Source organism: Uranotaenia lowii, chromosome 3 (assembly GCF_029784155.1).
Source record: "Uranotaenia lowii strain MFRU-FL chromosome 3, ASM2978415v1, whole genome shotgun sequence".
In the NCBI taxonomy this organism is placed as follows: Eukaryota; Metazoa; Arthropoda; class Insecta; order Diptera; family Culicidae; genus Uranotaenia; species Uranotaenia lowii.
In genome coordinates, this window is record NC_073693.1 from 102,147,613 (window position 1) to 102,164,480 (window position 16,868).

Genomic DNA, 16,868 nt, shown 5'->3' on the forward strand with positions numbered 1-16,868 from the left:
CACTGTAGTGAATAGAAATAGCAATATAAAAAAAATAATAATAAAAAAAATATATACTAACACTATTTTGATAAAGAGTAAAAGCATGAGCAATAAGCAATTTTGTCCTACGTCATTTAATTTAAAACTTGTTAAATTTGAGAGAAATCTCAAAAAATATTTTAGCGTGTTAAGGAAAAGACTATAAGCGCAAGCTTTCGAGAAAAGGATAGACCTATCAGGTGTAACGATTAAGAGAAAGAGAGAGAGAGTGAAACGTGAGTTTGACGGGTTTTGAAAAAAGACATTCTGTTGGTTAAATTTGCAACGAGTGGACGCAATAAGATTTTTCTCGGCTTGTGAATTTCAGTGAGTATAGTGAAGATCAAAGGAAATACTTCGAAATGGATCAGGCAGAATACGACAATGGCGCAGTATCTGCTCCTGTGCGGTAAGTCATGATTATTAATTTCAAAAAAAAAAAAAACTTCGATTTATGATGGGAAATAAGAAAACCACAAGTGACAAGATGGCGTCCGACTAGTTGTCGGAAAAGTAAATTTGAGGACGACTTCTCCGCCATTTTTAATTTTTTAAATCGGTTGGAACTAACCAATGAAAAGAAATATTGAAATGGCGTCGACCTATGAATATTTCTACAAGTTAAAGTGATTGTCTTTACCAGTGCGGAAACGAATTAAAATTGATTAAGGTTTGAACAACCAGATCGATAGAATAAAACATGATTGATCGCGACCAAAGGTGATTGAACAGTTACTGAGAAAAATCGTTTTCATTTTCTTAAACCATTGAAAAAAGGCGAACAAAATGTTATTCTCTACCCTTAGAAGCATTTCACTTCAAAAATATGTTTACTAATCTTGTATATCTTAAAAACATTGCAAAACACGAACTGTGGATGGAGTGGTAGTCTCTACCAATATTATCATGTATTTATATTGGTTGATCTTGTACATCTTAGAAATCACTGCAAAAAAAACGAAAAACAGCTAAAACGTTGAATAGAGTGCTAGTCTCTACCATCATTGACATTGGACAAAAACAAAGAAAAGATGAAACTATGGAAGAGTGCTAGTCTCTACCGTTATGATCATTTAATAATGTATATCGTAAAAATCATTGCAAAAAGAGAAGATCTTAAACTGTGGACAGAGTGCTAGTCTCTACCATTGTGATCATTGAAAAAAAATAAGAAAAGCTTAAACTATGGAAAGAGTGCTAGTCTCTACCCATACGATCGTTAAATGAGATCTTGCAAAAAAGTGGAAAAGAGCTTAAACGTTTAATAGAGTGCTAGTCTCTACGATTATTGACAAAAAAAAAATTAAACAAGAATAGATTAAACAATATAAGAGTGTCTACCATTATGATCATTTAGTAATATTGAATGATCTAGTATATCATGAAAATCGTTGCAAAAAAAAACGAAGATCTTAAACTGTGGACAGAGTGCTAGTCTCTACCATCTTTGAAGAAAAAAATAACAAGGAAAGCTTAAACTATGGTAAGAGTGCTAGTCTCTACCAATAAATACTCTACCAATATCATTAAATGATATTCATTGATCTTGAATTAAAAACGGAAAAGAGCTGAAACGTTAAATAGAATCTCTACGAAAAAAAAGATCTCAACTTTTGAATAGAGTGCTAGTCTCTATCATTATGATTATCATGATACTGCTTAATCTTAAAAAATATAAATAGATAGACTGTCAATGCTTATTTAAACTGGTACATTAGATTTTCAAGAAATACAGATTGATTGCTTCTGCCACATTGAAATATGTAATTTTAATAATCGGAAGCACAACATACAGTTTAATTAGTATCAATGTTGCAACATTTGTTTCGAGTGCAAGTCTCGATATATACTTTGTTTTATATCCATTTCAGAAAATCCAATAAGAGTCTTCAATCAGCGTTGAAAGAGCTATCAGAAGAAAGAGCCAGATGTGAAGAACTTAAAAGCGAATTGAATAAAGCTCGGGATACAATTGCCTCTTTGCAGAATTCTATCAGAGTGGCAAAACAAGATTCGAACAACGTTGATTCCATCGTCAATAATCCTTCTTTGAGTGCTCAACGCGTAACGACTGCAGTTGGTAGTGGTCGATCTCAAATTCCTTCGACGACCAATCAGTTTTCACTTTCTGGTATCAATATTCCCGAATGTAAGGCAAACGAAGGTGGTGGTGGAAACGAAGGTGGATTAAAGCGGGCGGACGTTTGCTCGAAGTACTTAAAAGCACTAAATCATCTTCTGATTCTCCTGACGAACAAGCTAAACCATTTTCAAATGCATTGCACCGATTGAAATCATATTTTGCGACAAGTTCGGAGTCTATGCTTCAACGTAGAAAGTTGACGCTGGTTTCCCAAAATAATGGCGAGTCTGATTTGCAGTTTGTTGAAAGGGTCGGTGCTATAGCACGTTTGTGCGATTTCGAGGAAGCTAAGGAATTTTCCGAAATAGCTAGTGCACTGGCAGGGCAAGCACGTAATCTCGAGGTTCGAAAGATGGCATTAAAAATGCTCTCCCGTGGGGGATCATTTACTGATCTCATTGATAAAGTTCGAGAGATTGAAATGTTCCGCATCAATGAGCAATATTTCGTAACGAAACACGGTAATGGTCAGCATCAACCAGCGGTCGTTGCCCCAGTAAATTTTTACGATCAGAAGCCAGGCCCTTCTTCACATAGTTCCTATGGTAGCCAAACATATTTGCGGTCTCGAGATCAGCGCTTTCCGAACAAAGGGGGATCTTGGAATAGACCATATCAACACCAGAGAAATGTTCCTTGGAGACAGTCGTTCAATTCCAACGGCTCTTCAGGAATTCCTTCTTGGAAACAGCAAACTGCAAACTACGGAAAATCGTGGAAACAGTCTTCGTCGACTAGCGGTTCACCCTGGAATCAAGCAACAAAACTGGCTAAGAGGCGATGTTTCCGATGCCTCAGTATTTTTCACCAACCTGATGAATGCGAGGCCGAGCATTTGCAATGCAGGAAATGTTCAGAAATCGGTCATTTTGAACGAGCGTGTGGTTCTCCAGAAGTGGTTTCCGAACTAGCTAGGAAAGCTTCTAAACGGCACGCAGATCAGGCGGTACAACACACGGCTCCCAAGAAAATTGCTGCAATAGAAGCACCAGAGGAAATGATTAGCTTTGAGTGAAATGTAGGTGTTGATTAAATTTTATTTTATGTTATTACACCATTCATTTCATATGTTTAAGATTTTTTATGCTTTTTTTAATATTTTCGGGTGCGCAACCCGTTCTTTCAAAAGTTCTTAAATTGATCGTTTCTATTTCTGTTTAATATGGAGTCTTGCCCAATTAATTTCAAAGATGAAGTGGTGTACAGAGAAATGGTTCTGTTATAAATAAAGACGATATTTGTTATTTCAATGTTTCTTTACTTCAGATTTCTCAAGTGCACAAGCCCTCAGCTTGGATTCTAATGGCGTCAGTAGCTTCAGATGCAATAATAATAGCGAAGGTGGCAGGAATATCCTGTCGTTTTTTAATTGATTCGGGAGCAGAGGTCAATACTATTTCATCAGAAGTTTTTAAGGATTTACAACTAAACGAAGAGAGTAAAGAAAATATTTTCAATTTGAGTAACCAGCCCGATCGACCTCTTAAAGCTTATGCGTCGGCAGGCGAACTGACTGTTCCTTGGATGTTTGATGCCCCGGTATTTGTGTCGGAAGATCGGCCAACATACATTGAAAGATTTTATGTAGTAAACGCGGGGCAATCTCTCTTAAGCAGATCGACGGCTCTCCGTTATAGTATTCTTTTACTCGGGTTGAGAGTACCTATTTCCTGGAATCCTAGTACTTCCAACAATCGTGATGAGATCGCAATGATTAGCGGAGATGTTTTCCCGAAATTCAACGTTCCACCAATAAAGATTGATTATGACAAATCAAGGGCTCCATGCAGAAATGTGTTTTTTAACGTACCAATGGCAGTTAAACCGCTAGTACAGGAACGACTCAATCAATTATTATCGGCTAACATAATTGAGCAGGTGACAGACAACATGAATACGTCATTTTGCTCATCTATGATTATAGTACCAAAAGGAAAGACGGATATTCGATTGGTAATAGATTTGCGCGGGCCGAACAAATACATAAATAGAACCCCTTTTGCAATGCCAACACTGGAGCGCATTTTGGCAGATTTACATGAGGCCCAATGGTTCTCAACAATCGATTTGGAAAACGCGTTTTTCCATATCGAACTGGATGAAAGTTGTCGCCATCTTACAAATTTCTGCACCGAGTTCGGGATGTACAGATGCGTAAGGCTTCCCTTCGGGCTGTGCAATGCCCCCGATATTTTTCAAGAAATCATGCAGAGGAAAATTCTTGAAGGGTGTGAAGGAGTACGCAACTACCTCGACGATATTCTGGTTTTCGGTAAATCAAAGGAGGAACACGACCAAAGATTAGAAGTAGTACGCCGAAAGTTAGCCGAGCATAATGTCAGGATTAATATCAGCAAATGTGTGTTCTCGAGCAAACATGTCAAGTTTTTGGGTTTCCAATTAACACCGACTGGGTGGGAAATTGAGGAAAGTAAAATGAGTGCTATTAAAGACTTCAGAACTCCGGCTAGTTGTGCTGAGGTAAAAAGCTTCCTAGGGTTAATAACCTTCATGGACCGATTTATAATCCATAGAGCAACAATGACAGAACGGCTTCGTAGGCTCTCGAACGCTGAGCAATTTGTTTGGACTGATGAAGAACAAAAAGAATTCGATTATCTCAAAAAAGAAGCGTTGAACTCGATTAAAAAGTTGGGATATTATAGTCCTACCGATAGAGTAGAACTATTCGTTGATGCATCTCCTATTGGTTTAGGTGCTGTATTAGTGCAGTTCAACAAAGAAAACACGCCTAGGATAATAGCATGCGCTTCTAAAGCACTTACGCCTACAGAGCAGCGATACCCCCAGACACAAAAGGAAGCTCTGGCGATTGTCTGGGGGGTGGAACGTTTCTCGTTCTATCTGATGAGTCGATCATTCACAATCAAAACCGATGCAGAAGCCAATCAATATATATTTGATGGCTATCACCGAATAGGAAAGCGTGCAACAACACGTGCAGAGTCATGGGCTTTACGCTTACAACAGTACGATTTTTCTGTGGAAAGAGTACCCGGTGATCAGAATGTGGCTGACATTCTGTCGAGACTAATCCATCAGTCACAACATGCAGAACCGTTTGATGACAATAACGAACACCATTTTCTATTTGCTGTGGATGGTTGCGGTATGGACATAACTCTTGAGCAAATTGACAAAGAATCTGAATCCGATTTAACACTCCAATTGGTTCTTAAGGCATTGAAAACCAATTCTTGGCCCACAGAAATAAAGAAATATGAATGCCATAAAACAGACTTCCATTACCTAGGCCACCTCCTTTTCAAGAATAACAAAATTGTTCTTCCTACATCTTTGCGCTCTAAGGCTATGGACTCCGCTCATGCGGGTCACATTGGTGAAGTAGCCATGAAAAGAATAATGCGCGAGCATTTTTGGTGGCCAGGGATGGCAAAGACGACGGAACAATTTGTCAAAAACTGTAGTACGTGCGCAATGTTGACTAGAAGAAATCCACCGGTTCCCCTGTGCAGTAGAATTTTGCCTGAAGGTCCTTGGGAGGTCGTACAGATAGATTTTTTGTCGCTACCAGGCTTCGGTTCCGGTGAATTCCTCGTTGTGGTGGATATTTACTCAAGGTATTTATCAGTAGCCGAAATGTCCCATACCGATTCAGACTCGACTAATGCAGCACTCTGTGAGATATTTAAACCTTGGGGTTGGCCACGAATCATACAAAGTGATAACGGCCCCCCCTTCCAAGGTACATTATTTTGCCATTTCTGGGAATCTAAAGGGGTTAAAGTGAGGAAGTCAATACCCTTGAGCCCGCAATCGAACGGAGGCGTAGAGCGTCAGAACCAAGGTATTACTAAAGCAGTAGCAGCAAGTAAAATCGATGGCACAAATTGGCGCACAGAACTGCAAAAATACGTCCACAACCATAATACATTAGTGCCTCACTCTAGACTAAACGTTACTCCGTTCGAATTGCTAGTGGGATGGAAGTATCGTGGTACTTTTCCCGCACTTTGGTCTGGATTAAACGAGAAACATTTGGATAGAACAAGTGTCCGTGAAATAGATTTAGAATCAAAACTTACCAGCGAACGTTATGCAAATTCATCTAGAGGAGCCAAGCCTTCCAATATTGCCGTTGGGGACAAAGTGCGATTAGCTCAATTGAGAAGAAGTAAAACAGACCCCGTATTTTCCGACGAATGCTTCGATGTATTGGCAAGAGAAGGGGCAAAGGTCGTCATAGGAAGTAGATCCGGCGTTCAGTACACTAGAAACATAAGAGATGTTAAAAAGATTTCATGGGAAAATGATACCGACGACGAACAACACTTCGATACAGATGGTGGTGAACCAAATCAAACGACTGATGCTGTTACGGATGTACACATTAGCAAAACTCCTGATAGAATGGGACTACGAGCCAGGTCGAGTATTAAAAAACCTCTTCGCTACGACGATAGCTTTATTTATCGCGTGTTCTGCTAAAGATGGATAACCGGTAGGGGAACTTCCCAACTTAAACGGAATAGATTTATATAGTTGATTTATTGACTGCCTTTTCTTTTGCAGCTCTATCCAGGCGAAGTTTTCCAACACTTTGTTTTGATTTGATTTGATGGGTGTTGTCAATGGAAACAGAATCACTGAACAGTACCACCGCATACACTAAAAAAAATTCTTATCCATTTTTTTTAAATAGTAGGAGTGTTCATGTCATGTTATTTGTTCTAAAAAAAAAAAATGAACCATTATTCTGATTTGGAGGTGTTAACACGATTTATATAAAACTACACCATTTAAACTTAAGATATTTTTTTTAGATAAACAGTTTTATCAAGGTTTTCAACTCACAATAAATAAAGATTTAAAATGTCTGAAAGGATAATCAGGAATTGACAATCTTTTGAGTTTAAAACGATTATTTAAAAGCTCGCAAAAACTAACAACAGGTTCTATCAATAGAAAACGTTTCTTTCTTCTTTTTTATGAAAATCTTGAATTGCATTCTTATTTAGATAGTAGAGGCGAAAGGCAATGTAGTGAATAGAAATAGCAATATAAAAAAAATAATAATAAAAAAAATATATACTAACACTATTTTGATAAAGAGTAAAAGCATGAGCAATAAGCAATTTTGTCCTACGTCATTTAATTTAAAACTTGTTAAATTTGAGAGAAATCTCAAAAAATATTTTAGCGTGTTAAGGAAAAGACTATAAGCGCAAGCTTTCGAGAAAAGGATAGACCTATCAGGTGTAACGATTAAGAGAAAGAGAGAGAGAGTGAAACGTGAGTTTGACGGGTTTTGAAAAAAAGACATTCTGTTGGTTAAATTTGCAACGAGTGGACGCAATAAGATTTTTCTCGGCTTGTGAATTTCAGTGAGTATAGTGAAGATCAAAGGAAATACTTCGAAATGGATCAGGCAGAATACGACACACACTACCCTACCCTGGGGGAGAAAGACTGAATAAAAAAAGAAAAAAATCTTTCAATCGTAAAATTTCTCTCATCAATCTACCGACCAGTGCGAAGGTTCAAAATCTTACTTTCATATTTAGTGAATTTCAATAAAACTTTTAGATGCTGAAAAGCACTTGTTTTGCATAAAACAATGATTTAATTAGGTTTTGTTTTGCTCTGGCGAATTCTGCAGATCAGGCGTATTGAGTTGCTCAAATTTCGTTGAAGTTTTTGAAGCTGATAAATAAAAATTGTTCGATTAATGGTTGTTCTAAAAATAGCTTAAATAACAGATTTAGATTTAGGGTAGTTCCCATTGATCGCACAAAATTTTTATATAGTTTAAAGTTTACGATTACAAATCTTTTCAACAATTGTTGGCTTTTTGCCGAACAGTAAAAAAACGATACAGAAAACGATACAGGATACAGCGAATTTCAGTTTTCCTCCCCCAGACCCTATCTATCTGGTCAACCAGTTTAACTATTCTGCGAATACGTGAAACTTGACAACTTGAACTGCGATGTCGCTTGCTGAGGCTTGTTTATTTTTTTTTTTATTTATTTAATTCGGTACTCAGCACTCAGCACATACAATGGCTATCTGTACTCTAGCTAACTTTTACATAAAAAAAAACTAATTTTATCTAATCTATATACGACCCATTCTAAGCGAACTATAGAACCGATGTTCATTTTTAATAACTCAAAAATAATTTGCCGTGCATTTGAAAGTTTATTTCTTGAGCTTCATTTTTTATTAAAAGAATTGCAGTTACCCTTTTTTCGGAATTGAGTATGTTGACGTTGAAATTTAAAAAATTTTAGTACGAAAATAAACTGATTTTAGCAATTATTCGTTATTTGAAACTGTTGATACTTACGGTTTTCCGGACTGGATGTTTCGCGGCCATATTCGAATAAAACCAAAACCGATTGTTTTGGCAATGGCAGGAACGCACACCATAACATTTCGTGACGTCACAACGCTTTGCAAAACCCTTCTTAAAAATAAAGGTGCGTTGTGACGTCACGAAACTGAATCGCTCTAATATAAATTCAAATTAACATTTGAAAAAAACCAAAAACAGCAATTTGTTGGTTGTAATGAAACGATACTTTTCTGAAATTTTATTTACATAAAATATTCACAACATTTATTAAGACTTCAAGACACTCAATAAGTCAATACGCACATTTTGCACTAGATCTTAAATCTCTACTACTTTTCCTTAAGAAGTTTTCGCAATTTCAAGTTTTAATTTTCCATAATTTAGCGAAATTTTAGGGTAATTGGGCAAACTGATCCATAAACAAAATGTCATATCATTAAGCTTGATTCAAGTACTACAAACTTAGCCAGAAACCATATGTCTCGACTTTATTATTACTTTTCAATATCAAGTTTTCTCTAGATGAGTTCTGTATTCCAAGTCAAAATTATCGGATCTTAATGTTCCTTGGTCAAAAATAACCCAGTAATTAATACCAGAAAAATATTTTTTTTGCGTAAAGAGTTGAAAGAAATGTGATTAACTTAAAAAACTAATTTTTGACATTTTATTTATTTCAGAGAGTACATTGTTCATGCTTAGATCTTGTTCAATAAGCACACAGAAAACCAGCTGATAAAAGTGTAAATGGTTGTTTTCAAAAAAGTTTTGGTTTTTCATAAGAATATTCGGATTCAAACGGCTGTGCATGGCTCCCCAATTTCTAACGTATTCAATCTGCTAATGAAAGTCCTGCATCGGCAATAGTTTCTCCTGTCTTGCTACCGATGATTCCACCGGTTATTCCACCGCCAATTGCTCCAACAACTGCTCCTACCGGACCGCCCACAACAATACCAACCGGTCCAAAAAATGCTCCTATGGCTGCTCCAGCTTGTGCTCCACCCCAAGCTCCACCCGCACCACCGGCCAGCCCACCACCCCAGGAACCACCGACCGATGCGACGGTCTTGATCGTTTTAACGGGCGCTTTACGGGTTCGCTTGACATCCCTCAGAACCGTTTCCAGATGCTCCAAAGTTTCTCTAATTTCCTTCCGTTCGGCAGCACTGTTGGAAGACTTCAAGCTGATCTTCAATTTTTCGATAGCCTCCTGCAGTTCCGCTATTATCGCGGATGCGTTATCCCTGATGTAGAGATCATCCTTGAAGGCAGAACCAATACGCCAAGTGTCAATCACAACAGCTACAACGGTTAGCGTAATGCCGGCATATTTTAACACTTTGCTAGCGACCCGTGCTCCTGAAACGACATCCTTCGAAACGTTAATGTGCGGATTTGCCTTGTTGGGGAAGCCCTTCGGGTCGATGTTTATGTGAGGTTGAGTTTTGCTGTTCAAGCCGGTGTCGAAACGAATCGTTGGTGCTCCTGCAAAATACGAAAATCAATTTTAGACTTTATGAACACTACGACACAAATGCGTTAAGGATGGTAAAGTCTCACTAATAAAACTTTAAAAAAAATCCATACTTTATGGACGTTATTAGATAACTTGTTATCTATGATTTAATTTTATCATAGAAGAGCCTTGAGTTTGCTATAATTTTAGCTTGTAGGTATCTATAAGCGCGTTGATCTAATTTGGTGCTGTGTGAATGGATTAAACCGACCCTTGGTCATCCCTCATGAGCGTGTACGCTGGGCAGTCGGTCAGTCAGTCGGCAATCTAGCGAGCGAGTTAAGTGGTGTGTGCATTCCCCAGTAGTTCGTGATCCGGTGATTCAAGGTGTTGTTCCCGAGCTACGGACCTCCGGACAGGTCTGCACATTGGCGACCGTGGCAGTTGTTTTTCTTTGACTTGCTGGAGCGGTTTGTGAGAGTCGAGGTTGGAGAAACGAAAAGCGGACCGAAAAGAAAAACACGTGTTCTAAGATTCACGTAGAAATAATGATAGTCAAACTCGCTTTAAAATCAAACGGATTACAAGTTACCCATTGTTAAACATACTGAGTAAAATAAATACCCATTGGGTAGAAGCATTTGTAGCAGGAAAAAACCTACACCGTTGGTTTCTATTTCAGTCAAATGGAAAAAAAAAGAAATCGTTATTTCGAATGTGGGAAATAAGTGATTTTACGAATGAGCAGATTATGAAATATTGCCAAAATTGTGGTGATGAACATGATATATAAAGCGAATTGAAAGTGCAGCTTGATCATGTGGTTCACAATTTCAAGCGAGTTGAGAGGACAGCTTGAAATTGAAAGGCGAGTTGAGAGGACAGCCTGAACATATCGATAAGAATTCAAGCGAGTTGAGAGGACAGCTTGGAATTCAAAGGCGAGTTGAGAGGACAGCCTGGAAATATCGATCAAAATTCAAGTGAGTTGAGAGGACAGCTTTCAATACAAAGGCGAGTTGAGAGGACAGCCTGAACATATCGATAAGAATTCAAGCGAGTTGAGAGGACAGCTTGGAATTCAAAGGAGAGTTGAGAGGACAGCCTGAAAATATCGATCAAAATTCAAGCGAGTTGAGAGGACAGCTTTGAATACAAAGGCGAGTTGAGAGGACAGCCTGAACATATCGATAAGAATTCAAGCGAGTTGAGAGGACAGCTTGGAATTCAAAGGCGAGTTGAAAGGACAGCCTGAAAATTTCGATCAAAATTCTAGCAAGTTGTGAGGACAGCTTAGAATACATAGGCGAGTTGAGAGGACAGCCTGAACATATCGATAAGAATTCAAGCAGGTTGAGAGAACTGCTTGGAATTGAAAGGCGAGTTGAGAGGACAGCCTGAACATATCGAGCAAAATTCATGCGAGTTGATAAGGCAGCTTGGATTTCAAAGAACAGTTGAGAGGTCAGCCTTAAAGTATCGATGAGAATTTCAAGCGAGTTGAGAGGACAGCTTGAAATTCAAAGGTGAGTTGGGAGGAAAGCTCGAAGTTACTGATATGAATTCCAAGCGAGTTGAAGGAAAGCTTGGAATTAAATGACGAGTTGAGAGAATAGCCTAAACACATATTCGAATTTCAAATCAAGCTGATTGAAATAACAGCTTGATGAAAGAACCATCTATGAAGCATTTCGAGAGAACTGTTCAGATGAATTATTTACAGTTCTGGTTGAGAGGACAGCTTGAGGGGTCAACTTAGAACTTAGAAGAGAAGAAACATGTTGTGCATTTTGGATCAAATTTCAGTCACTGATGAGTCAAGACTCTCGAGAAAGAATTTAGTTCTGGCACAATGTTATCGGGAAGAAAAATACGAGATAATCTGATTATTTGATTTGTTTACAATTCATACTGATATTTTGAACTGGTGGAGATAGCTTGTCTGGAGGGTTAATCAATGAATGTAAGAGACTGCACCTTGAGTTAAGAGCTGGTCAGCGTGGGGCATACCAGATGTTTTCTGAAATAACAGAAGTTCATCATTTGTATATTATTTATGCTTTGCATTAGTTAATTGGCCTCGTAAGTTCATAGAACTTTACATCAGCTTATTGATAGAATTCATGTAAGAAGTTCATTAGACATTTTTCGAGAACAAAATCGAACATGTTCAAAATTGAAAATTGATTAATATTGTGCTAATCATTGCTCCTCTTAGCTACTCAGCCTATTTCTGTATAGATAACGCAAACTGTGTGTATTATGGCGTTTCCCTGGTTCTTTTTTCTTGAAAATTCGCTTTTGTAATTCTATTATTATTATTTTGTTTGGGATAGGAGGGGGATGTGTGAATGGATTAAACCGACCCTTGGTCATCCCTCATGAGCGTGTACGCTGGGCAGTCGGTCAGTCAGTCGGCAATCTAGCGAGCGAGTTAAGTGGTGTGTGCATTCCCCAGTAGTTCGTGATCCGGTGATTCAAGGTGTTGTTCCCGAGCTACGGACCTCCGGACAGGTCTGCACAGGTGCCAAGGGTGTTCGGATCAAAAAGTGGTTAAAACTAAATTACGTGTAAATCGATTATTTGTTTTTTTTTTTAATCAATGTATCTTGCTTTTTTAAACTCAATCTATTTAAAAGACGGAAAAAGTACTCAGTTAAGATTTCGGTCCACCTAGTCTAAATTAGCGAGACTTTCATTTGATGGCTGACATCAGATTTTGTAGTCACCTTATTCACTTTCTTCGGTGCAGAACGCCAGTTTGCTTGGATCTGCATCTCGCTGCTAACAGTTTTTTGGGTCTTCTTACGATTTTGCTTAAATATTTATCAATTGGGAGAAGTTCTGGTGTGACAACCTGAATGTTGTTCCGGCTTCCTACACAGTAAACGAAAATTACCGAGTTCGGTAATTTTTTTACCGAATTCCTAACATCCCGAATAGGAAAACATTGTGAATAAACCATGAATTTCATTTTCACAGTACCATGAATCTAATGGTTGACACTATGAATATCATGGTACAAGAAACCTTGAATTAACTGTCAAATTCATGGTTTTTGACATTGAAATTTATGGTTTTGCCTAAATTTACCATGAAAAAAGGGGGTTGTTAAGCAACTTAACAATGAAAAATTCTACTTTTTTCCATACATTTCAAAACACAAAACGATTTACTTTATGGTTATTTCAGCTTCCATTTTTCAACAAGAGAATCATGATATTCATTTTACTTTCATCGTTTTAACGATGACTGGTTTTTTGGTGGTATTTATGGTTTTTTCATGGTGTGATGGTTTTGCTCATCCTGCTTAACTTGATCCAATAAAAACAAAGTTTTATTTTCTTATTTACATTTATTTAAGAATCTTAATTCACAATCTAATTCACGATACGTATTTACCCTTGATTGTTTCGGTGGAAACTCCACCACAAGTCTACACTCCTCTAGTCCAGTTTGAATATTTTGCCCACTTTCCAGCTTACATCCGGGTTTGCCCCCGGCGGCATTTCGTAGCGACTTATCTTCCACAATCTTGTAAGTTTTTCCTGAAAAAAAATTATCATGAGATTCAAGGAAGTTTAAATTGAACTAGCTGATAAAACTTACCATCTTAAAGTTTACCGTAGCGAGCGTTTCGGATGAATTTTTATTTGTTTTTCCAACACCGAACAATTGCCATCAAAAATAAAAATATTTGATTTGACAGTAAATGATACACGCTCATTTTAAAATCCCAGTACCTGGATTACACTACAGTGTATTATTATGTTCCTACCGTAGTATTCACAGTTATTGTCAAAATCATGATTATTTCACCATCATATGCACATTTTACTTCTAGAAAAAATCTTAATTTTACATTGAAATTCATTGTTAGATTAAATATCAATGTTTTAATATTGTATCACCATGATCTTGGCTATTCGGGATGTGTAAATTGTTAAACTGTTCGGTAATTTTTTCGGTAAAAAATAAACGAACATCGGTAAATGAAGAATCGAACAGTTTAACGATTTACACATGTTAGGATTTCGGTAAAAAAAATACCGAACTCGGTAATTTTCGTATACTGTGTAGTTGTCGAAATACGTTCCCCGAGCACTTTAATTACTTTGGTGACGGTTGATTTCGCCATTCGCATGACGCATGAAAAAATTCTGATTCGTAGCTCCTCTCGCTTGGTCGTCATTTTAAAAACTAAAGCCCTCATTGTCGTAACCTGGTGATTTCGTTTTAGTAACAATTGCTTAGCCAATTCAAGATAAATCTCTTTGTTTGATTTAATGGCAGCAGTGAAAACTGCTTAACCATTATCGCAACGTTCTGCTTTGTCCTGGTGTCTGAACAAGGTGACCTCGACCAGCTTGCGGGCGACCACCTTCTTCAAAGCTGTCGGTTTTGGTTCGAATTTTCGAACCATTGTTTCCTGACCAGGCGCTTCCTTCTTCTTGGTTGTGGTGGAGGTGGTGGTTGGATTATCCCTTTTGGCAGAGTGACCCGGGGCTTCCTTCTTGGTCTGCATCTCCATCCTTATACACTTTTTCACTGGTTATAAACAACCGTCACAAGAATGTCTTCCAAGGTGTGCTCTGACATGAACTATCAAAGAGATGTCCGTGATAGAGACCATCATCTCAGAGCTCTTGCGAAACCAACCAACTTTTGTAGAATGTTTTATCCAAAATTAAACTTTTCTTCAAAGTTACACCTAAATCAATGTTTGTTTTGTAATGAATTGTTCGTTTAGGTAAATCCCTTATTAACAGAGTTGTAAATTACTAACATTTACATAGCAATTTAAACAAGCGAAGGAGATATAGCCATAAATCTGTTTCATTTTAGCGGGCTTTTGAATGACTTCTTCTTGTTAGTCTTATTGTTCTGTTTAGTTTTAGTTTTATTTTCTCTATTATTAATCGCCTATCTCTACACTCATGTCGAAATCCAAATAGAAGCATCATTCTACACACACACACCTACAAAATAAGGAGTCTTCATGATTTGAATATGAATAATTAGAAAACATACGGTAAATTTAAGTTGACCTCTTTTTGATCCGAGCACCTTTTATTAAAAAAAACGAACTGCGATGCTGCGAGTGCCTTACTAAGTTTTTATACAGTGTCGTATCACACAAAGTTAGTGGTGTTATAGAGTACCATTCTCTGGCCATATCGTCGAAACGAAGAAGAAGAAGAAGTATCACACAAAATTTTCGAGGCTCCACTTAGCAAAATTTTGCTGTTATACTTTCGATTAGCAAAATAGATTATTTTACTAAAGTGATGGCAAAAAGCAAATTTTGCTTCTTTTTAGTAATTAAAAAGGCAATTTTACTTGATATTAGTAAAACGAAGGTTTTCTAGCCGCTTTGTTTATAGACAGCAGCCGCCGCCAGTTGGGGGAAAAATAACAAACTGGTGCGATCAAGTGCGGTTCTGAAAGCGCGATGCTGGTGGTCCTTGTGGTGGCAAAATGATAGCCAGATCAATACCGGATGCGTACAGGTAAGGGCCGACCAAGAAGTGAACAGATTTTCCGATGTTCGAATTGTAAAATTGTTTGTTTGTTTTTTTTTTGACGTAGAATTACGTCTTATCGCAACACTATAGGGGGGCAAATTGAAATTCGCGAACGAATCTCGCGTCACGAAAAACGCCTCTTTACCAGACATCTTTTCCGTACATCATTTTGGGTCGGCTATGTGTTGATACACCAATACTAATAAAACACAAATACAAATTGGTGCGCAAAACATCCGAGCGAAAAAACCCCGACAGTCGAAACTGCACTAGATGCGAAGTTATAAAAGGGCAAGGATTGCGCCGTCTCGGTTTCATTAAATTATTGGCCATTCTCCCCGGTGGTCGGATGGAGCGACCAAAAATTATGTGTGCGCTGCTGTTTGCTTCCCTAGAGTAGTTGGTCTACCTACACTGCCGGCCAAAAGTTTGGAAACAATTTTCGATGGCCATATCTCACCAAATCTATGATACATTGCATAGCTTGAAAAAGTAATTACAAATAACGCAATGCTTAATCAGCTTTTTGCTGAAAAAGTTATTAATCTTCGAGCTGATTCTGCAGAAGAGTTACTCTTAAAAACAATCAGCGTTTATCGTGAGCTTAAGGCTAAATGTTCAAAGACCATCACAGTGAATGCCCGAGTAAAAGGAGTATGCCCATGGATGACGGTTGATGTTTGGCAATCGATGAAAATAAAAGATAACCTTTTCGCAAAACACAAAAGAAACCCTTTCGATGTAAGCACACGCAATTTATTACAACATGCGTTAAAAAAACTTAACTTGTGCAAGCAAAACGCGAAAAAGCTGTACTACAGTAATCTTTTCAACAGTTCCGACAGCAAAAATATTTGGAAATGTTTAAACAATTTATCTGGTAAAGGATCGAAAGAGCATGATTCAATAAAACTTCTTATCAACGGAGATCTAACAAATGACGAAAAGACTGTTGCAAACACTTTCAATACATTCTTCAGTAACATAGGTCCCCAGCTAGCCTTCACTTTAACGAGCCAGCGAAATACTAACCGATTTGGAACATTGTCACAACTGCGCAACTCAATATTTTTGGAACCGGCTACCCAACAAGAAGTCATCACGAAGATACGAGATCTGGATCCAAATAAAAGTGCTGGACCAGATGGAATACCCGTATATTTTATTAAAAATCATTTTCGATTTTTCTCTACGTTAATACGAGATATTTTTAATGAGAGCCTTTATACTGGGAAATATCCGGAATGCTTAAAGGTTGCTAAAATCATTCCGATACATAAATCAGGATCAAAATTCGACGTTAATAACTACCGGCCTATCTCCATTCTACCTGCCCTAAGTAAACTGCTAGAAAAATTGCTGGTTACGAGAATAACAAGG

At 37.7% G+C, this 16,868-nt stretch overlaps 1 protein-coding gene across 1 annotated transcript in view; it reads right to left on the reverse strand.

Annotated features, from left to right (window-relative positions):
- Positions 1-8,724: 8,724 nt before the first annotated feature.
- LOC129751245 (uncharacterized) overlaps positions 8,725-16,868 on the reverse strand; it is a 31,672-nt gene continuing 23,528 nt past the window's right edge. The window contains exon 2 of the mRNA XM_055746632.1: positions 8,725-9,992. Within this exon, the coding sequence (XP_055602607.1) occupies positions 9,337-9,992 (656 nt within the window). The 3' untranslated portion in view covers positions 8,725-9,336. The remainder of the gene's footprint in view (positions 9,993-16,868) is intronic.